Source organism: Chelonia mydas, chromosome 1, assembly GCF_015237465.2.
Source record: "Chelonia mydas isolate rCheMyd1 chromosome 1, rCheMyd1.pri.v2, whole genome shotgun sequence".
In the NCBI taxonomy this organism is placed as follows: Eukaryota; Metazoa; Chordata; order Testudines; family Cheloniidae; genus Chelonia; species Chelonia mydas.
The window spans coordinates 205,581,868-205,604,714 of record NC_057849.1 but is presented as its reverse complement, the minus strand read 5'-3'; the positions used below and the strand labels follow the sequence as shown (position 1 = coordinate 205,604,714).

The window sequence follows — 22,847 nt, the reverse complement described above, 5'->3', positions numbered from 1 at the left end:
GAGAACAGCCAAGCTCCATCCTCTTTGGAACCACCTTTCAGGTAGTTGAAGGCTGCTACCAAAACTCCCCTCACTCTTCTGTTCTGCAGACTAAATAATCCCAGTTCCCTCAGCCTCTCCTTGTAAGTCATGTGCCCCAGCCCCCTAATAATTTTCGTTGCCCTCCGCTGGACTCTCTCCAATTTGTCCACATCCCTTCTGTAGTGGGGGGACCAAAACTGGATGCAATACTCCAGGTGTGGCCTCACCACTGCCGAATAAAGGGGAATAATCACTTTCCTCGATCTGCAAGCATTTTGGGCTGTATACATAGGAGCATTGCCAGCAGATCGAGGGACGTGATCATTCTCCGCTATTCGGCATTGGTGAGGCCTCATCTGGAGTACTGTGTCCAGTTTTGGGCCCCACACTATAAGAAGGATGTGGAAAAATTCAAAAGAGACCAGCAGAGGGCAACAAAAATTATTAGGGGGCTGGAGCACATGACTTGTGAGGAGAGGCTGAGGGAACTGGGATTATTTAGTCTGCGGAAGAGAAGAATGAGGGGGGATTCAATAGCTGCTTTCAACTACCTGAGAGGTGGTTCCAAAGAGGATGGATCTAGACTGTTCTCAGTGGTACCAGATAACAGAATAAAGAGTAATGGTCTCAAGTTGCAGTGGGGGAGGTTTAGGTTGGATATTAGGAAAAGCTTTTTCACTAGGAGGGTGGTGAAGCACTGGAATGGGTTACCTAGGGAGGTGATGGAATCTCCTTCCTTCGAGGTTTTTAAGGTCCTGCTTGACAAAGCCCTGTCTGGGATGATTTAGTTGGGGATTAGTCCTGCTTTGAGCAGGAGGTTGGACTAGATGACCTCCTGAGGTCCCTTCCAACCCTGATATTCTATGATTCTATTCTAATACAGCTCAATATGCCGTTGGCCTTCTTGGCAACAAGGGCACACTGCTGACTCATATCCAGCTTCTCATCCACTGTAATCCCCAGGTCCTTTTCTGCAGAACTGCTGCTTAGCCAGTCGGTCCCCAGCCTGTAGCGGTGCATGGAATTCTTCCTTCCTAAGTGCAGGACTCTGCACTTGTCCTTGTTGAACGTTATCAGATTTCTTTTGGCCCAATCCTCCAATTTGTCTAGGTCACTCTGGACCCTATCCTTACCCTCCAGCATATCTACCTCTCCCCCGAATTTAGTGTCAGCTGCGAACTTGCTGAGGGTGCAATTAATCCCATCATCCAGATCATTAATAAAGATGTTGAACAAAACCAGTCCCAGGACCGACCCCGAGGCTCTCTGCTTGATACCGGCTGCCAACTAGACATCGAGCCGTTTTCATAGTAAAAGCCATCTCACTGTGGCTGGGGAGCCACCCTGATCAGACCTACGCTGTCCCAGGCAGGACCATATTCAAGAATCTGCCTGTCAGTCCCAGGATCTTCTCCATATGGCATGTAAAGATAGTCTGTCATTTGCCATCCTGTACTTGTATGAGGAGAAGCATCTGACAGGGTGGATCACGGGTATCTCCTGGGCATTCTGCAGGTGTTCAGCTTCAGTGTCTGCTTTATGGGGTTTCTCCAGGTGCTGCATGCCTCTGCAGTGTCTGATCGAGCTTAACTGGGCCTTGACCAAACCTATCACCCTCAGTCGAGAGGAGCGTGCAGGCTGCTCACTGTCTGGCCAGTTGTATGCCACTGCCATCAATCCCTTCCTCTGTCTCCTCCGGAAGAGGATGAGAGGGTTGGTGCGTTGAGAGCCAGACTTGCAGGTGGTCCTGTTGGCATATGCCAATGATATGCACCTTGTGGCTCAGGACCTGGGAGTTCTAGTGTGGGCAGAGACTTGCCAAGCCATCTATTTGGCAGCCTCCTCTGCTTGAGTCAACTGGGTCAAGAGCTCTGGCTTGATGGGGATGGATGGGAAGTGGGCTCCCTCCCATCCATGCTCCATGCCAATCTGGGACAGTACCTTTCTGCCAGTGAATCCTCCCTGTGGGACAATTGGATTGATCTGGGGACCAGGGTGTCTGACCAGCTGCACGAGAGGCTTGTGTGATGATGCATAGAAAAGGTATGTACAGACAACCATGATGCTGCCTTGCATGTATTAGCTATTAGAATATTGCTCAGGGAAGCTGAAGGGGAGGACTGAGCTCTGGTGGAGTGAGCTGTTATCCTTGATGGGGGAGAGACTTTAGCAGAGTCTGACACAGGCAGGAATCCAGTGAGAGATTCTCTGAGATGGCACAAGTTAACTCATAGCTCTTTCAGCAAAGGCTCTTGGGGAAGATCTAAAGAAACTAGTGTGGTCCAAATAAAATGTGAGAGCTCTACAAGTGCCTCCTTATCCTTAGACAAATGGGGTTTCAGGAAAAAGCCAGAAAGTTATAGGTTTGGCTTTGATGGAAGGTTGACATTACCTTAGGCGTAAACTTAGGATGTGGCCGAAGGAACAGCTTGTCCTTATGAAAGCCATGAAAAGAGGATCAGCAAGAACAGCTTGAAGTTTTGAAACCCCCACGGAAGAGACTGCCACTAAAAACGCCCTCTTCATAGACAGACAGTGAAGCTGTAGACATGGTCTCAAAAGGGGGACCTATGACTCAACACCGAACAAAAGTTAAATCCCATACAAGCACCAAAGCAGATACAGGAGAGTAAGTGTTAACTAGACATTTCAAAAATCTAGAAACAAGCAGATGAGAGAAGATGGCACCTGTTGGCAGATGTAATGCTAAAACAGAAGCCAGGTGAACTCACAGAACTATTTGAGAGCCCTGATTATTTAAAATATAGGAGTAGTCCAACACCACCTATAGTTTCAGTGTGATGGGGTGATAATTTGTGGGATTATGCCCATAGAGAAAAAATCTCTTCCACTTTCATTTGCATGTGGACTCCTTCTGCTACTCACCAAGATGGCTTGGACCTCTTGGGAGCACAGTTTCTCATGAGTGTTCAACCAGCAATCATCCATGCAGTAAGGTGGAGACTTGAGGTTTGGATGAAGAGATTTGTCCTGGTTCTGTGACAGAAGATCTGCCACTAATGGTAAAGTTATCAATGAACAGATGGAGAGGTGATGTAGAGCTGTGAGTCAATATTATCTTGGCAATGCTGGTGCTATGAGGAGAAATAATACTTTGTCCTGTTTCAGCTTCCTGAGACCTCTGGGAATGAGATGAATTAGAGGGAATACATACAGGAGCTAATTAGAACAGGGAAGAAGAAATGCATCTGTGATGGAACCTGGACTGTAGCCAGCCCTGGAGCAAAATCTCATGCATTTGTTGCTTAGGATGACTGCAAACAAATCAACTTTCAGGCACCCAGCATCAGAAAATCTGGAGGAGGATGTCCTTCCTGATTGACCCCTGGTTATGGTCTGTGAAAGCTCTGCAGAGGAAATCCACTAGTGTATTTCTGAAGGTGAATAGCCTTCAGGGAAATGTGGTGAATACACAGATTCCAAAGGAGGACAGCTTCTCAGCACAGCTGAGTCGATCTTGCATCTCCCTGTTAGTTCAGGTAGAAGGTGGCTGTAATGTTGTCTATGGGAAGTCGCACCTACTGGTTTACAATGGAGGGCATAAATAACGCACAGCCCCAGTGAACAGCTCTGAGTTCCAACATGTTTATATGGAGGGAAACCTCCTGAGGTGACCAAAGAGCTTGTGTTTGAAGATGACTGAGATGATAGAGGCTTCTGTTACCAAAGTCCAGGTCAGTTCTGGGGACAATCCTTGGGTCTAACCACCAATCCAGATAGTGAAGCACCCGGGCAGATATGCAAATCCGCAAGTCCAGAAGATGCCTGAGAGAACAATGCACCAAATGAAGCCACGCTTACATATAGCAAAGATGAAGTCTGGCATGAGGCATTACAGACATCCACAAGGCCTTATGGCAGTAGTTCTCAACTCTGGTCCACCGCTTGTTCAGGGAAAGCCCCTGGTGCGCCGGGCTGGTTTGTTTACCTGCTGCGTCTGCAGGTTTGGCTCCCACTGGCCCCGGTTCGCCGCTCCAGGCCAATGGGGGCTGCAGAAAGCGGCACGGGCTGAGGGATGTGCTGGCAGCCCTTCCCGCAGCCCCTATTAGCCTGGAGTGGCCAGTGGGAGCCGCGATCGGCTGAACCTGTGGACGCGGCAGGTAAACAAACCGGCTCGGCGCGCTAGGGGCTTTCCCTGAACAAGTGGTGGACCAGAGTTGAGAACCACTGCCTTATGGCCTAGGAGCTGCAGATATGTACACACTGTCATTATAGGGCTGGATCTGAGGCCATTGGAAAGGGCAGCTATGGTTTGATACCCTTTTACTAGGAGATAAGCCATGGCTGTTGTGAAATCAAAGTCTGCCTCTATAAAAGGTGTTGAGTGGGTTGTAATTGAGACTTCTCCAATTTAGTTTCAGGCAGAGACAAGAGAATACCTATCTTATGACCACGACACTGTCTTGGATCTGGTCTCTCAAAGCTGCCCATACCAGCCAATCATCCAGGTAAAGGAAAATATAAATGTCCAAATGGGAGGTGGGCTTCCAGCACTGACATACACTTGGTGAAGACCCTCAGGGCTTATGACAAACCAAAAGGGAACACTGTATAGGGTGCATACAACAAATAGAAGGTATTTCCTGTGGGAGGGATGTATTGTGACATGGAATTATGCATCTTGTAAAGGCGAGGGCAGCGCACCAATCTCCAGGTAAGGAATGACAGAAGCAAGGATGACCATCCTGAGCTTGGTCTTTTTGATGAATTGGTTCAGCTTTCTTAAATCTAGAATAGGATGGAGGCCCCCCCAGATTTTTTCAGAATCAGGAAGTATCAGGAATAGAAGACTTTCCCTCTGTGCTGGTGAGGAAATTCCTCTATTCCTCCCAATTACAGAAGAGACCGTAGCTCTTGAAATAACACTGTCTCATAAGAGGTGTCCCTGAAGAGGAATGGGGAAGGTGGGTTGGGAAGAGGAAGGAAAAGGAATTGGACAACACATTTCTCCTTTAGTGAGTACCCACTTGTTTAATATGATGTTTTGTCAAGCATGGAAAAAAGAGGGATAGGCATGATCCAAAAAGAGAATATATTGTTGGTACATTGTCCTTCATCAAAAGTCAAAATGACTGCTTTGAAGTCATAAACATCTGATGAGAATGCTTCAATCAAACACAGCTGGTGATGTCCAGGATGTCTTGACCTCTCCTTAGGGGGATAGTGAGGTCTGTATTGGAAAGAGGAGCTACAGTGATACTGCCACCTAAAATTGCTTTCTTTTCATAACTGGGGTGTAAAACCCCTAAAGAATGAAGTGTTGCACAAGAATCGTAACATGTGAATGGCATCATCTATTTTTTCAGAAAATAATATAGAATGGTCTAAGTCCTCTATTGTGGTCTGCAGCAACTTTCGGATGCCAGAAGCTTGCAACCAGGAAGAATGCTGCATGGAGACTGCAGGGGCCACAGAACTAGTGACAGTATCACCCACATCTATTACAGCCTGGAGGGATATTCCCGCTTTAAGATGGCCCTCAGACACCAAAATAAAAAGCCGGTCTTAAAATTCCTCGGGTAGTTTATCAGCAAACTTGAATATAGCAGAGAAATTAATAAAATTGTATTTAGATAAAAGAACCGATAGTTGACAACTCTCATTTGGAGTGTGGCAGTAAAGTTTACAGCCATAGAGTCTAGCTTCCTAAACTTCTTATCATTTGGAGTGGATTTAGGATGGGTTTGGCAAGAGTGCTCATTAGCAGCTGCTGCTGCCAGAGAATCAGGAACTGGACTAGTAAAGAAATGCTTGAAAACTTGCTGGGGAGCCTGATACCACCTAACCACTCACTCAGCATTTGGGGGTTGTGACACTGCTCCCCATAGTCGTCTTAGTAACATTATTATAATATGGTTATGGCATAATTATGATGCATTTTGTGCCAGATAATTCATGTGAGGTGTCATTGGAAAAGTTATGATTTGCTGAATATGACTATCATGTTTGTATGCATGTATCATTTTTGTATATGAAGTTATAAATACTATGTTTCTGTACTTCAAATGTAGCTACACCTGGGTAACGCCCACTAGACAAGATGCTTTCAGTCTAGATAGCTAATTTGGAAGGGCCTATTCAGGGCAATGAGCCATTAGGGAAAACAATGGGCCTTATGAGAAACTTATCTCCCACTTGGTGAGCCTTCCTGAGAATGCTACAGACAGCCTTTCAGTAATGGCTGCTATGACTCTACAGGGACATGTGATCAGACCACATGATGCTGGACTCCATCTTGGGATGTGAGTATTTTTCCACAAACCGGTCTGGGAACCAAGTTTTGAAACAAAGGGTTCCCTCCCTGTGCTAAAGCTATATAAGGCAGGGAGTGACCTCATCCATGGTTCTTCACTCCTCCCATAAGAAGACTCCTGGAAACACCTGAGGAACAAAGATTGAACTGGGGGAAGTGTTGGATCCAGGGTAAAGGGATTTCTAGCCTGTGTATGAAACACCTGGGGATTCCAAGCTGCAAAGCAAGTGTAGTTTGCCCCTTAAGCATTGGTAGCCTGCCCGTACCATCAGTTAGGGTGAGAATCTGCTATTCATAGCCAATCTGTTTAGTATATTAAGCTTAGTTTGCATTTTGTGTTTGCTAGGTAATCTGCTTTGCTATCACTTAAAATCTCTCTTTTGTAGTTAATAAACTTGTTTTTGTTTTAATCCAAACCAGTGAGCTTTGACTGGAGTGCTTGGGGAAAATCTCTGCTTGGTTCCCACAAGTGTGCATGGTCCTCGTCACATTGAGAGGGGGCAGACAGGGTGTTAAACCCATATACTGGCCAGATTTGAGCAGGGCAGGACGGTACTGCTCTGGGGTCCTAGGCTGGGAGTTAGAGAGCCTGTGTGTAACCGCAGCTGGGTGTGTCCCTACCTGTGTGAATGCTGGTGAAAGTGCAAGCTTGGAGGGCTGTGCAGCTTGTCACAGCAACAGTGTGACACACAACCAGGCTGGTGGGTCAGAGGGCTCAGTGGTACTCCAGTCCAGGTGGTACCCCAGGGGGAGCCCATCACAGGGGTGTCAGACCAGAGTCTGCCCAAGAGGCTTCTCTAATAGGAAAGAAAACCTTTCCTGGATCAGGAGTTTGTAGAATAGCCAGGAGGGTGTGGCAGCAGCTGGGCTTTATTTCACACAGCTGCTCTCTCACTTTCACCTTAAGGCAGTTGGTATTTTCCTCCTTCCCACAGGGGGTCCCTTGGCCTGGCATTGTATTTCAAGCAGTCTCTCTGCAGCTTGCCTTACGGCAGTCAGTATCTCCTTCCTTCAGACCGGAGAGCCCCAGCATGCCTGCTTAGAGCTGGGGTTTAGGCCAACTCCAGGGCTTTAGCCAGCTTCTTCTTCAGCTGGCCTACTTTCCCCTCCCCCTCCCCCCCATTAGCCCTGTTAGGAGGGTTCAGCAGGCAGCCAGTTCTATTGCCAGTGTGTGCCCTACTATGAGGGAGGAGAGCGCTTATAGGCAAGTCCCCCTCTGGAAGTTGATCCCCATGGTCTGGGAGAGGGGAGTCAGGCTTGGAGGCAGCTTCCTAGTGATTAGGAAAGAGTGGGTGGGTGCCACAGCATGGTATCCAAGCAGTAAAGAAATAAACTAAATAATCCAAGCTCTGTCCCCAAGTCTGTTGTAGCTTCACAGTGACAGCTCGGCACCTGAAGTCTCTGAACACCAACATTCACTGTGGGATGAAAAATTTCCTCTTGAACTTTCAGAGGAACAGATGGAACAGACAGATTATAGGAAAGAATCTCTGCCTGTAAGAGATGAAAACCTATTTCTTTACTTGGTTATGACACTAGGGGAGGAGAGTAAATCAAGTCCATCCTAGAAGGATATGGCAGTATTGCTACAATGAGGAAACAGAAGCACTGAACATTCTGTATGAAAAGCAACTACAGCATCTGCTCAGTTTTAGCACTTTCCTTGTTCTTTTAAGCTGTTCAAAATAGGCATTCTGGTGATAGCCCAATAAAAAAGTCAAGACAGATTTTTAGTATTACTACAAAATAATTTATTTGTCTTTTCCTAAAGCGTAACAGCAGAGGATTATAACATAAAAGCAAAACACATGAAGATCTACCACTCGCTCATCAATGAAGAAAGCATTTGTATGTTTTGTATCCTCCTTCCCAGGTCTCCTCCCTCTCCTAGGGTTTGGCAGATGCACTCTGAGCAACCTCATCTCTCCAGCGAGCTTTTCTTTCCATGTTTTGGGTTGTAAGGGATTCATGCCTTCCGACAGCCTACAATAGTATGATAAAGGGAGAGCAAACATGTTACTTATGGTACTGTAGAGATGAAGTTTGAACAAGCAATGAACAAACCATCTGGTAGTCTGAGCTATACCTCTGAAGAATGCTCCCTTACAGAGATACAGCTCTCATGCCTAGATACTCTTTTGTAATATGCCAGCTTTAATGCTAGGAAGAGCTAGAGGGTTAAAATAAACTCTGAAGGCACAAAATCCTGGAATTCTTTTGGTTTAAGTTAGTTATTTCCTTAGGGCTGAATTAAGCCAATATACTGATGGCTCTGGCAGATGCTTTCCCTTTTTCTGTTCAATGGTAATAAACTTCTTTCTTCGTTGAAAGCCAGGAGAATTCGGAAATAAAGTAAAGGTAGATAGACCATATTCTAGTAGCAACTGCTGCTACAGTTAAGAACAGCTTCCATTCTAATCCCCCTTCCCACTCACTCATAACTCTCCCAAATGTTCACCTCTAGGGTTGAAACTGCCTTTGGTTGGTGTAAGCATATCTGAACCACTGTTCTTAGGGATCTTTTAATTGCTTAACTAAAGAAGCTGACCTGAAAGCTGAATTTTAATTTTTGGAGAGTTTTACTGAGTATTGTTAACAGAAGCAACTAATACTATAGAACAGTGGTCGTCAATTATTTTTTGTCAAGGTCCAAATTTCTTGGTAATGGTATAGTCAAGGTCCAGACCGACCCCCCCCATACCCAGCTCCCCTGCCCTCCCCTCGCCCCCATGATTGCTCTCCCAAGCTTCCCCATCACCTGCCAGCTCCCTGCCCAGAAAGTAAGGTGACCTTATTTGCCTAAACTGAAAATGGGATCCATGGGGCTGACCTGAGCTCCCTAGCATTGCTGATTGCCCCCCTCCCCCAGAAAACATTCTTCCATGCCCCCAACTGAGTCAAGTAACAGAGATGGGGGGAAGGAGGAGGGGGAGAGGAATGGGTATGGGCTGGGATCTGGTCAGCAAAGCAGGGTGCGTGTATGTGAGTACTTCTGAGCTTGGAGCCAGAAGGTGAAGCTGCTGGACTATTATCCAGCTAGCTATGTGATGCCCCTTTGGGGGCTGGGACAGCAGAGGGGTAGGAAGGAGGTTCTGGGTGGCAGGAACCAGCAAGAAGACTCCAGAGAGAAGCCCTGGGGAGACGTGGGGAGGACAGGATGCGGCACAGGTAGGTGACTGGAGGTGGACTGGGGAGGGAAAGAGGCCAGTGGGGGCAGGGCAGCTGGAGAGGGCTCTGGGGATGAGAGATTGGGAGGACATGAGGCCAGCGTGGGGGGCTCTGGGGACTGTTCATGGGTGGGGGAAGCATGAGGTTGGGGAGGGTGGGCTTCGGGGACTGCTTGGGGGTGGCGGGAGGGTGTGCTCCAATCGATCTCCAGCCACACACACACACGGCTCTGCATGGCTTCAGCCCCAGCTCGGCTTCAGCCCGAGTGCAGAGACGACATGTAGTTTGGGGGGAGGAAGAGCTCAGCCAGCCACTCTGCTGCACGGACACACAGCTGCCGGGGCATGATGTCTCCTCACTTCTGGGCATATCCTCCAGAGGCATCCGGAGCAATCGCGGGGGGAGGGGAATTGCGACCCCTGCATGCCCTGTCCGTGCATCACCTCTGCCCCCACAGTCCACTGAAAAGCACCTGGCGATACAGGTTTGGGTCACAGTCCACCTACTGCCTCCCTTGGTAGGGGCTATAAAATGAATATTGAACTATGATTTAGCTAACAAGCTAGAAAATTGGTGAAAACAAACATTTAGGTGTTCAGAATTAAATCTCACAACCACGATAGTGAGTATAAGTGTTATTTTCTATTGTGGGAAGGTGACTTTGGTTAGATTTTTGAAAAAGAGCCCCTCAGAATAGGGCCTTACTTGTGCCAATTGGTTATCAACTCCAGTGTTGCTAACATGGTGCGGGGAGTCAAAGCAAAAGTCAAAGATAATTTGGTCAGCTACTTCCATGCCAATTCACCAAGGTCTCCATCCTGATAGATCTATTAACCTACTTACCAATGAAGGATATTAGTTCCAGGATCTGACTAACACTCCTAACTATGTAAAACTACATTTATGAAGACTGTATAGATTGAGTGCTGTTTAAGAGGCTTGAATGTTGGTCTGCTTTATGTCTGTATGCACCTAGAAGTTGAAAGGCAGCATGAATCCTTTAAATATGGTAGACACAGGTAGTGTCCTACAATCTTAGTTAACAGGAACTTATTCAGTTTAAAAGCTACTTTACCTCAATCTTGATTTGAACCTGTTACAAAACAAGAACACCCACTGTAACTCTGACAATCTTTAAATCACAACAGCACATATACTTCCTTATTAATTAGGTACCCAGTTTCAGGAAGTGGTAAATTAACTGATTTGAGTAGTCACCCAATAAAAAGAGAGAGAGAGAGAGAGAGAGAGAGAGTGTGTGTGTGTGTGAGTGTGTGTGTTTGTTTTTTCAGCTCAGTTTCTATTCACAGCAATCACAGGTAAGTGAAGAACAGCCATAACTACAGTGCTTTCTGGTGCCATAGTAGGCAACCCTGGAAAAGAGACGCACATAAAAGTGCCTATCTGAGACAGATACTTGATGTCACCAGGAGGACTTCCAGCTGGCCAGTCGAGGACCTCAGTCTTCTCCTTTCCTGGTGACTTTGGGGTTTGGGAAGTGATGTGCTGAAGGAAACAAGCAGTTTTATCCTATTTCTGCTGGGTGATCCAACTTAGTTCATCTTCTTGGAGGTCCTGCTGTGGACCAGTCAGATGGTGACCACTATTTCTTCCAAAGATTGAAAATATCCAACCAAAATAAGAATCCCCCTCTCTCACCATCCAGTCAGGGATCAAGACACCACCTTTTGAGTTCTTGCAACTGGAGCTGGAATTTTCTAGTATTTTTGTTCAACGCATCTTGTCAGACCAGCTTGTATATGACAAGTTAGGGCATAGCTTTTGATACAACCATCTTGGGACAGACCCTGAACTCGGACTGGTTTGCTTTGGTCATCATCTTACTGCCACCAGTCGCTTCCCGTGAGTCCCTTTGTGGTGCATCCTTTGTCCATCTTTGCAGTTGTGCTTGCTCAAGTTTCAGTTTCTCCATCAACACTCTGCTAGCTGCTGAAGTATCTAGTTTAGCGTTTGTATAAATTATACGAAGTCCCTCCATATTCTCTGATGCTCTTTAAACTTGTCTCACAGTACATTTTACAATGTACTCACACATTCCAAAGCCAGAAAGGACCATTGCGATCATCTAGTCTTTCTGAGTAATACAAGCCATAGAACTGCCCCAAAATAATTCCTAGAGCAGAACTTCCAATCTTAATTTTAAAATAGGCAGTGATGGAGAATCCACCACGATCCTTAGTAAATACCAACACTGGACACTTCACAAGTACTCCACAGAACTGCTAAGTTCACTGAATATTTTCATATATCCAATAGATTAGTAAGTGGGACTGGTTTACGAATACTTCCGAAAGCCAAAACTAATTAAATTTTGGATCACACCCCAACTAGTCCTACTTCCCAGACTGTGGAGCTTGTCCCCTCATGAATGTAGGCTGCAAGCTACTCAGGGCAGGGAATGGCTTTTAGTGTGATTTTGCACACTCAATGGGGATCTGATCAACTGAGCCCTGTAGGTTCCATAATTAATAATAATGATAATACACTCTGATATTTTCTCTCAGACTATTTCATCAGTGCTGCTCTGAAATAACAGCTTAGGAATAACATTAATGTCAATAACAAATGTGTATGATGCTCGTGGATCCAGTAGAGACCCATCCAAAGCATTCTGGGTAATGGGAACATTTCTGACAGAATGATCAAAAGGAGGGAAGCGATTATTCTCCTCTATTCAGCACTGGTGAGGCCACATCTGGAGTACTGTGTCCAGTTTTGGGCCCCCCACTACAAAAAGGATGTGGACAAATTGGAGACAGTCCAGCGGAGGGCAACGAAAATGATTAGGGGGCTGGGGCACATGACTTATGAGGAGAGGCTGAGGGAACTGGGCTTATTTAGGCTGCAGAAGAGAAGAGTGTGGGGGGATTTGATAGCAGCCTTCAACTACCTGAAGGGGGGCTCCAAAGAGGATGGAGCTAGGCTGTTCTCAGTGGTGACAGATGACAGAACACGGAGCAATGATTTCAAGTTGCAGTGGAGGAGGTCTTGGTTGGATACTAGGAAAAACTATTTCACTAGGAGGGCAGTGAAGCACTGGAATTGGGTTACCTAGGGAGGTGATGGAATCTCCAACCTTAGAGGTTTTTAAGGCCTGGCTTGACAAAGCCCTGTCTGGGATGATTTAGTTGGGGTTGGTCCTGCTTTGAGCAGGGGCGTTGGACTAGATGACCTCCTGAGGTCTCTTCCAACCATAATCTTCTATGATAAGTTTATTAAAAAACATGAGTAACTAAAATATCAGCTGTTTTTAGAAATAAAAACCTCAACATTTTGGCATACATCCATAATATGATTTTGCATGTTGTCTGCACTGCAAATCATGAAGCCCCTATGTATAAAACATCTGAGTGACAGGAGACCTACAGAAACAGCTTACTATACACTTTAGTTTTCAGCTCTGAGAGAAAAAAAAAAAAGACCTTAGTGACCGAATTAAAGGGAAGACAGAAATATCTACATTTCCTTCAACAATTGTTTGTTTCTATTTAAAGATCAGGCTGGGGGCGGGGGGGGGGAGCTTTGCCAGGACTGTTGATGGCAAATATTTGGGGGCAGATCCTCAGCGAGTGTAAATTGTCATTGCATCACTGCAGCAACTTACTAAGGGTTGTGGTGGATTCTGCATCATTGACAATTTTTAAATCAAGACTGGATGTGTTTTCTAGAGGTTATGCTCTAGGAATTATTTTGGGGAAGTTTTATGGCCTGTGTTACTCAGGAGGTCAGACTAGGTGATCACAATGGCCCCTTGCAGACTTGGAACCTATGAAACCGCAGTCACGTTCCCCCCAGTGTTGTCTCTGTTAAGCTACATAAATTGAGTTCTTTGAGTCTATCACTAACCTATATGGCATCATTTTTAATCCTGTAATCATTCTCTTGAATCAATGAAGTCAATTCAAGAACGATTGTCCTCCAGCAGGCCAGAAAAGCTATGTAAGTTTACCACTTCTGTTCTCTTTGTTATCACAACAATGGTGGGATGCTGGGACATGTAGCTGAGCTGAGTCCGTGCACTATTAATCAAAGTTACACTTCTGATTATTCCACTCTGTGATCAAGTGTCATTATAAAAAACATACTATTTGGTTTAAGGTCCTTTTATTTACTGCCGGGGGGGGGGGGGGGAGGAGGGAGGGAGGGAGGGAGGGAGGAAAGAGGTGTGAGTGTCTGGGCCGGGGAGGTGGTACGGGGGTGGGTGTGCGGGTCTGTCTGTCTGCCCCCGCCCCCACCCGGGGTCTGGTGGGGAAGGGGCAGAGAAGCAGGAACTGGGTTCACAGGGATTTCTTTAAACTCTCCTGGAGAAATTTATTTCTGTGTCTGCATTGTTACATGTTACACACATACTTGCTGACAGGTATTTTGAAATAAATTACCAAAATAATTGATATTAGCGTGATTATATAGTGTTATTTTGACAAATAAAATTTGCAGAATTTTAAAAATTCTGCATACAAGTATTTTAATTTTCCGGTGCAGAAATCCCCCGGAGTAAAGTTTACAATATTTTGCCCAAAGCTCTATCTTACAGTCAATGTCCCTTTTATACATACAACTTCATTTAATCATAATATTAGATTCCAGCAAGTTCCCTATGTTTTCACTATTGCACATGGCATCATCATATATCATCTTACTGTCTGCTATTAATTTATTTTGTTTTAATACATTCATTCCCAGACAGGGAAAGAGTGGAAGTCTTTGGTTGCAGGGCTCTTGTTAAAGGCTGCAGTGATTGTATGTTTCCTCTGATACTTGCTGTTAGACCTTAAGGTATATTTTTTTGTTTTCCTCTCAGTCCTCTGTCTTAACTTTTCTAAGCAGCCTTGATGCCTGGGCAATTCTTAAACAGTATTAACTCATAACTTTGGGGGTTTACTGCACTGGTCTCTGCCAGAAAGTGAATTTGTTTTTGGAAAGTCTAAGGAAAATCCCTTCAGTCATTTGTTAGTTTAGAGAAGTTGAAAAAAACAAACACTTTACCCAATATGCAAAGGTGTTGTACACCTTTTAATTTCAAGGTGGAGGATACCTCAGACACAGCTGAACTTTGACATTTTACAGTATCAATAGTCTTCACTAAGAATGGGACTTGATATCTATAATTTTAATTACGGTTTTCTCCAAACTTAGCAACACCTGCAAATGGTATCCTGAGCATGCACAGTAGAATATTCTATTCTGGTGTTGTGCACGTCAGTGAGAATGCACATGCTGGACCATCTTAGGAGCAAGACCCTTTCCCCATATACAGCAACTTAAATTTGGGCCTTTCTACTCTGTGACCAGGCCCCACATCCTCCCTAAATAGTATTATTTGAATGTAGGATTAAATCAAGTGTCCCAGGTTGTCTATGTTTCCTCCCAAAATACAATGGACCCTCCAGAGAAATTTGAAGAGATGATCAACCTAATCACTGCAGCATCTAAATGACTGAGAGGGGAAACACCACCGCCCTCTTCTGCCTCATTTATCTATTGGGAGGGTCCTCATCCCTAAACTCCTCTCAGGATGACTTATTGGAGGTACCTGAGAACACACCGCAGTACCTCTTATTATGGACCCACCACCAGGAAATGACAGGCATCCTCAAATCCCAGTGAAGTTGTAACAATAGAAGTTGCACAGCATCTCACCTCCTATGTATGCACTTCCAGGAATGCTACCTCAGCAAAGTATACACATGAAGGGATAAAGTAGAACTGTGCACATTCCCACAGAGGCAGAACTGCTGCATTTGTAAGAAATGTAGCTCTCGGTCTCTCCTGGGACGGCACATTTTGGTGCTGGGTGAGTTTTGGGGGAGTCGTAGAGTGTTCATTTTAATTTTTGTTTATTGCTTTAAGTAGTATTTGTTGTTACTTCATTACGGATCTTAAGAGAGATCTGAGGATTGTGTGATAAGGTTCAGCTCCAGTCAACTATCCAATACTGTACTCACCCGCTTTCCTTCAATGACCATCATGATGCATCCCAGTATTGTCAGGGCAATCATCAGGTAGCTGATCTTCACACGCAATTTATTTCGCGCCGCATCGATCAGCTCAAACCTCATGAAGCAAAGGGAGGCCAAAATCATTATCAGAGACCTTAGCTTCTAATCTATTGATATCTCTTGTCATGCTGATAAACAAGAATCCATACAATCTACTGTCAAGAAACTAGCATTTGTATCATGCCTTTCACCAGCACCTCCCAAAGCACTTACAACAGAGAGAGGTAGCTTGCCCAAGACCACAGAATGAATCATTGGCAAAGTTGAGAACAGAACCCAGATTTCCTGACACTCCGTCCGTTGCTCTAATCACTAGACAATGCTGCATTTTCAGATCACTGGAATAGCGAATCCCTTTTGTTCTGCCTGACAGTCAAATCTTGTCTTCAGTAAGGGGGAAAGAAGTGTTTTCTTACCACTAGCTTCCCCCAGTGCTTACCGCAACCTGCTAATCCATGTAAAAACTACAAACCGCCTTCTCCACATTAGGATTTTACCATGTTAACCCATGGTAGACCACCTTTTTTCTAGTTTGGGCACATCCTGAAAGTTTTCAGGGTAAAAAGCAAGATTAAACTGTGAAAGAGTTGAGCTTTTGGGGATGGGGATGCACCAAAACTGGTTTATATATTTTTTTCCATTGGGCTTCAACACTCTGCACCATATATTAAACTTTTCAGCAAGATGGCTTCCTCCAGCACTGGGTTTGGAAATGCTAGCTGCAATTAGAAACATTTTTATAATATAGATTTCATGTCAGCTGTCTCCAATACGTTCACCAGCAATTTATGCCCCTGGGAAAATTTGAGCAGCTCTTGGTAGAAGTCTAAAACTTCACTTCCTACTGTCTTCTGGAACAGTTCTCAAGAGGGTTTAACTGAAGATGGAGAATTATTTATACCATACAAGTGTTGCCCTGTAGAGACTTTCTTGCAAATTTTAGTACATCTTATCTAGATACACTCAACATCTGCAGCTATATCACTTGCTTCTGGACATTTGCAGCCTGGCCTACTGTTAACTCTTAAGGAGGTACAGTTCCCTACAAGGCCAGTCATCTTGATCTTCCAAATGCCCTCCATGGAGGGCAAAGAAGAAGAATTAAAGGATTTGTGTTGTAAATACTTCAAATATCAACAATGAGTCAATGGTCTCAGGTTGGGCTAAACATTAAAGATCATACAACTAAAATTTAGTATTTCAGTTACAGTGGACCCCTACAAAAGTGAGCAGTGTTGGGATTAAGGATACAGATGCTAAATAGGCCTCTGTGGTACAAAATTTGTAGGCGAGTTTTCTATAAACAGAGACATACAGAATTTAATAGAGACAATAATCTTTTAAAAACTAACCTATAGAGTTCAGAAAATGATATCCCTCTAATAGAATTCTAATACTCCAGAAGAGAGTTTTTTGTTTTTTTTAAAGTGTCATACTGGAGAAGTTACAGATGAGTGGAAGAAAGCAAATGTCATGCCAAAAAACGGTAAATGGCATGAACCAGATAGATATAGGCCTGTTAGCCTGACATCAATCCCAGCCAAAATAATGGAACAGCTGATCTGAGACAGTCAAAAAACTAAAGGATGGTAATGTATTTAATGCCAACAAACATGGTTGACCATGGCAGAAAGGTTTTGTCAAATTAACTTTGTAATTTTTTAAGATTACAAATTTGGCTGATGAAGGTAACTGTGCTGATGATGTATATTTGGACTTCTGTAAGGCATTTGACTGCCTGACTTTCTGATTTTAAAAATTTGGCATAACAGCCAGTTTTCAATCCATTAAAAATATGCTATATTTATTTTCTAACCAATAGTGAGGAATCATCAATTGCAAGTGTTTCTAGCGTGGTCCCACAGTGATCAGATTCATAGACCTTAAGGTCTACCACCAGATCATTTAGTCTGAATTTCTTTACCACAGGCTATTAAATTTCACCCAGTTACTCCTGTATTGAGCCCTGTACCTTGTGTTTGGTTAAAGCATATCTTCCAGAAATGCAACCAGTCTTGATATGAGGACATCAAGAGATGGAGAATCCGCTGCTACCCTCCGTTTGTTCAGGTGGTTAATCAACCTCACTGTTAAAAGTACGTGCCTTACTTCTGATTTGAATTTGTCTGGCCTCTGCTTCCAGACAGTGGTTCTTGTTCTGCTTTTCTCGACTACTATAAAGAGACCTTTAATACCCAGTATTTTTCCCCCTGTGGTGGATGCTTGAGTCACTGCTATTTAATAGGTTTTAGGAGTGACCTGGAAGGAAATATAAAATCAGTGCTGATAAGGTATGCAGACAGCAAGATTCTGGGATGGTAAATAATGATAACGGCAGGTCACTTAAACGGAACAATCTGGATCCACAAGTACACTGGGCCAAAACAAAGAGCATGAATTTTAATACCTAAATATATTTCTGAACAAAGAATGTACCCCTTACTTTCTGGATGGGATATTTATCTTAGGATTGGTCTATACTTTAAAGTTAGGTTGGTATCGCTATGTCACTCAAAGGTGTGGGGAAAAAAACAAAACAAAAAACCCACAACCTCGCTTTTCAGCTATGCCGACAAAATCCCCTGCGTTGGTTCAACTATGTCAACAGAAGAAGGCTTTGATCAGTGTAGCTAACGTAGTTTGGGCAGGTGGTGTTCCTACACAGACAGGAAAGGGAAAAAAAAAAAAAAAAAAAAACGTCTGTGTAGGCTGCACCTACAGTAGGGGGTTGTGCTGGCTCAGTTATGCCCACACAGCTATGCCACTACAGACTCCACAGTGTAGACATACCTTTGAAAAGCAGTGACTCAGAAAAAGACTCAGTGGAATAGGGAGGTTACCTCTGTATAGAACACTAGTACGAGACCACCACTGGAACACTGTATCTAGTTTTGGTGTCCACACTTAAAAAAAAAAAAAAAAAAGTTTAAAAATTGGAGTTCAGAGAAGAGCCACAAGAAGGAACTGAGGAGTGGAAAATCTGCCTTGCACTGAGAGATGTAAGGAACTCTATTAGAATTCTTTGAAGGTATCAACAAGCATGTGGACAAGGGTGATCCAGTTGATATAGCGAACTTCAATATATATAGTATACCCCCAACATGACACTACAACATTAGAAAAATGAAGACACCACATTTTTTGAGCATCAATTGTTTTCTCCAATTTGACTCAATATTTCCACAGAAATTCTATCTTGGCACAAATTCATGCCTGTGGAATTTCAGGTGGATTGGTTTAAATGTAGCAAAGTCTAGCTTATACTGGTAGCCTTGATTCTGCCTTAGCTCTAGAGAGATGGCGTACGACAGTTAACAGTCCATCCGCAATATGATTTTATATTACCAACTGCTCTCGTGAAATTTTTAGGATTGGAGAATTCAGAGACTAATCAGTTATGCCATAGCAGAGCCTCTGCATGGCACAATCCCCACTGTGATTTTAATCACTCTCATCAGGTAATAAATAAGATTAAACTGGCAGAGCGTCAGCAAAACATTCCACTACTCTGCTGCATATTCCTAGGTACGAGGCTCTTCAGTTCTTCAGCTGTCTTAAAACAGGAAAGAGTAGTCAAGACCTCCAATCAGCTAAGCATTTCTGTACCACTCTGTTCTGCTACTAATACACAGATGAGCAGATAGTCCTATAGGACAAGGGCAAGAGTCAATGGAGATAACACCAAATATGAGCCCCAGGAGGATACAGGATGGGTTGCAGAGGATTGCAAGGAACAATAGGAATCGAGAGGACTTGCAGCCAGATGAAACAGGGGATAGACTGGAGAATCGCACCATTGCCAGGAAAAGGCAGGTCTATGTGGTTGGGGACTCATTACTGAGAAAAACAGACAGGCCTGTAACAAGAGCTGATCCAGAGAACAGAAGGGTGTGCTGTCTGCTGGGTGCTAAGATACGGGATGTGTACCTGAGGCTGAAGAGGATCCTAAGGGGGAGCGGGAAAGAATCCACTGATTATCCTTCATGTGGGAACAAATGATACGGCTAGATTCTCACTGGAACATATCAAGGGAGACTATGCCAGGCTGGGGAAGACGCTTAAGGAAATTGAGGCTCAGGTGATCTTCAGTGGGATTCTGCCAGTTCCTAGAGAAGGGCAACAAAGGTGTGACAAGATTATGATGCTCAACAGATGGCTCAGGCACTGGTGCTGTAAGAAGGGCTTTGGGATGTATGCTCACTGGGAAGCATTCATGGACAGAGGACTGTTCTCGCGGGATGGACTTCACCTGAGTAAGGAGGGAAATAGACTTCTAGGATGGCACAACTGATCAAGAGAGCTTTAAACTAGGAATTCGGGGGAGATGGTTGGGAGATGTCTACGTAATCTCCACACCGTATTTTCTCTTTGAGAGGGAAGAAAATGAAGTAAGAAAGGATACAGCCGTGGGTAGAATGGACATAAGGCGGAAGGGCAGTGTACATACCAATCCAATAGGTAATATTGGCGGTAGAATGTCTGTGCCAAATTGGGTAAAGAATGTGAGCGAAACCAAACAGCAAAAATTAAGATGTTTGTACACTAATGCAAGGAGCCTAGGTAACAAAATGGAGGAACTAGATCTACTGGTGCAGGAAGTGAAACCAGATATTACAGGGATAACAGAAACATAGTGGAATAGTAGTCACCACTGGACTACAGGTACTGAAGGGTATGTGCTGTTTAGGAAAGACAGAAATAAAGGCAAAGGTGGTAGAGTAGCATTGTATATCAATGATGAGGTAGACTGCAAAGAAATAAGAAGTGATGGAATGAATAAGACAGAGTCTGTCTGGGCAAAAATCACAGTGGGGAAGAAAACTACTAGAGCCTGCCCAGGGATAGTGCTTGGGGTGTACTATAGACCGCCAGGATCCAATTTGGACATGGACAGAGACCTCTTTAATGTTTTTAAAGAAGTAAATACTAATGGGAATTGTATGATCATGGGAGACTTTAACTTCCCAGATATAGACTGAAAGACAAGTGCAAGTAATAATAATAGGGCTCAGATTTTCCTAGATACGATAGCTGATGGATTCCTTCACCAAGTAGTTCCTGAACCGACAAGAGGGGATGCCATTTTAGATTTGGTTTTGGTGAGCAGTGAGGACCTCATAGAAGAAATGGTTGTTGGGGCAACCTTGGTTCGAGCGATCATGAGCGAATTCAGTTCAAACTAAATGGAAGGATAAACAAAAACAGATCTGTGACTATGGTTTTTGATTTCAAAAAGGCTAACTAAAAAAAATTAAGGAAATTAGTTAGGGAAGCGGATTGGACTGAAAAACTTGTGGATCTAAAGGCGGGAGGAGGCCTGGAATTACTTCAAGTCAAAGTTGCAGAAATTATCAGAAGCCGGCATCCCAAGAAAGGAGAAAAAATTCATAGGCAGGAGTTGTAGACCAAGCTGGATGAGCAAGCATCTCAGAGAGGTGATTAAGAAAAAGCAGAAAGCCTACAAGGAGCGGAAGATGGGAGGGATCAGCAAGGAAAGCTACCTTACCGAGGTCAGAACATGTAGGGATAAAGTGAGAAAGGTCAAAAGCCATGTAGAGTTGGACTTTGCAAAGGGAATTAAAAGCTATAGTAAAAGGTTCTTTAGCCATATAAATAAGAAGAAAACAAACAAAGAAGAAGTGGGGCTGCTAAACACTGAGGATGGAGTGGAGGATAAGGATAATCTAGGCATGGCCCAATATCTAAACAAAATACTTTAATGAGGCTAATGAGGAGCTCAGGTATAATGGTAGGACGACAAATGGAAATGAGAATACGGAGGATATGGGAACCGGTAGATATTACCACATCCGAGGTAGAAGCCAAACTCGAACAGCTTAATGAGACTAAATCGGGGGGCCCAGATAATCTTCATCCAAGAATATTAAAGGAACTGGCACATGAAATTGCAAGCCCATTCGCAAGAATTTTAATCAGTCTGTAAACTCAGGGGTTGAACCGTATGACTGGAGAATTGCTAACATAATTCCTATTTTTAAGAAAGGGGAAAAACGTGATCCGGGTAACTACAGGCCTGTTAGTCTGACATCTGTAGTGAGCAAGGTCTTGGAAAAAATTTTGAAGGAGAAAGTAATTAAGTTTCAGAGTAGCAGCCGTGGTAGTCTATTCGCAAAAAGAAAAGGAGTACTTGTGGCACCTTAGAGACGAACCAATTTATTTGAGCATAAGCTTTCGTGAGCTACAGCTCACTTCATCGGATGCATAAAGTGGAAAGTACAGTGAGGAGATTTTATATACACAGAGACCATGAAAAAATATACATTGTATGGAGAGTGATCACTTAACATGAGGTATTACCAGCAGGAGAGTGGGGTGGGGGGAGAGAGAAAACCTTTTGAAGTGATAATCAAGATGGTCCATTTCCAGCACATTTCCAGGAGTTAACAAGAACGTCTGAGGAACGGGGGAGGGGGAGGGGCAGGGGGGAATAAACAAGGGGAAATAGTTTCACTTAGTATAATGACTCAACCACTCCCAGTCTCTATTCAAACTTAAGTTAATTGTATCCAATTTGCAAATTAATTCCAATCCAGTCTCATATAGTTAAAGACATTGAGGTCAAATGTAATTGGGACAAAATACAACATGGCTTTACAAAAGGTAGATTGTGTCAAACCAACCTGATGTCCTTCTTTGAGAAGGTAACAGATTTTTTAGACAAAGGAAACGCAGTGGATCTAATTTACCTCAATTTCAGTAAGGCATTTGATACGGTTCCACATGGGGAATTAGCAGCTAAACTGGAAAAGATGAGGATCAATATGAAAATTGAAAGGTGGATAAGGAACTGGTTAAAGGGGAGACTACAGCGGGTCACAATGAAAGGTGAACTGTCAGGCTGGAAGGAGGTTACTAGTGGAGTTCCTCAAGGATCAGTTTTGGGACCAATCTTATTTAATCTATTACTGACCTTGGCACAAAAAGCGGGAACGTGCTAATAAAGTTTACAGATGACACAAAGCTGGGAGGTATTGCCAATACAGAGAAGGACTGGGATATCATACAGGAAGATCTGGATGACCTTGTAAACTTGAGTAATAGTAATAGGATGAAATTTAATAGTGAAAAGTGCAAGGTCATGCATTTAGGGATTAATAACAAGGAATTGCTGTTATAAACTGGGGACACATCACTTGGAAGTAACAGAGGAGGAGAAGGACCTCGGAGTATTGGTTGATCACAGGATGACTATGAGCCATCAATGTGATATGGCCGTGAAAAAAGCTAACGCGGTCTTGGGATGCATCAGGCGAGGTATTTCCAGTAGAGATAAGGAGGTGTTAGTACCGCTCTACAAGGCACTGGTGAGACCTCATCTGGAATACTGTGTGCAGTTCTGGTCT

General features: G+C 44.0%; 1 protein-coding gene across 3 annotated transcripts in view; it reads right to left on the bottom strand.

Moving 5' to 3' along the window:
- Positions 1-8,022: 8,022 nt before the first annotated feature.
- Positions 8,023-22,847, bottom strand: part of FAM162A (family with sequence similarity 162 member A) — a 33,281-nt gene continuing 18,456 nt past the window's right edge. For 2 of the 3 annotated variants that reach the window (XM_037910430.2, XM_043552240.1), the window contains 2 exons: positions 15,430-15,538; positions 8,023-8,278 (listed from right to left, as the gene is read on the bottom strand). In XM_037910430.2, the coding sequence (XP_037766358.1) occupies positions 8,183-8,278; positions 15,430-15,538 (205 nt within the window). In that variant the 3' untranslated portion in view covers positions 8,023-8,182. Of the gene's footprint in view, positions 10,557-15,429; positions 15,539-22,847 lie in introns of all 3 variants that reach the window. The other variant, XM_037910437.2, reaches the window with a different exon arrangement.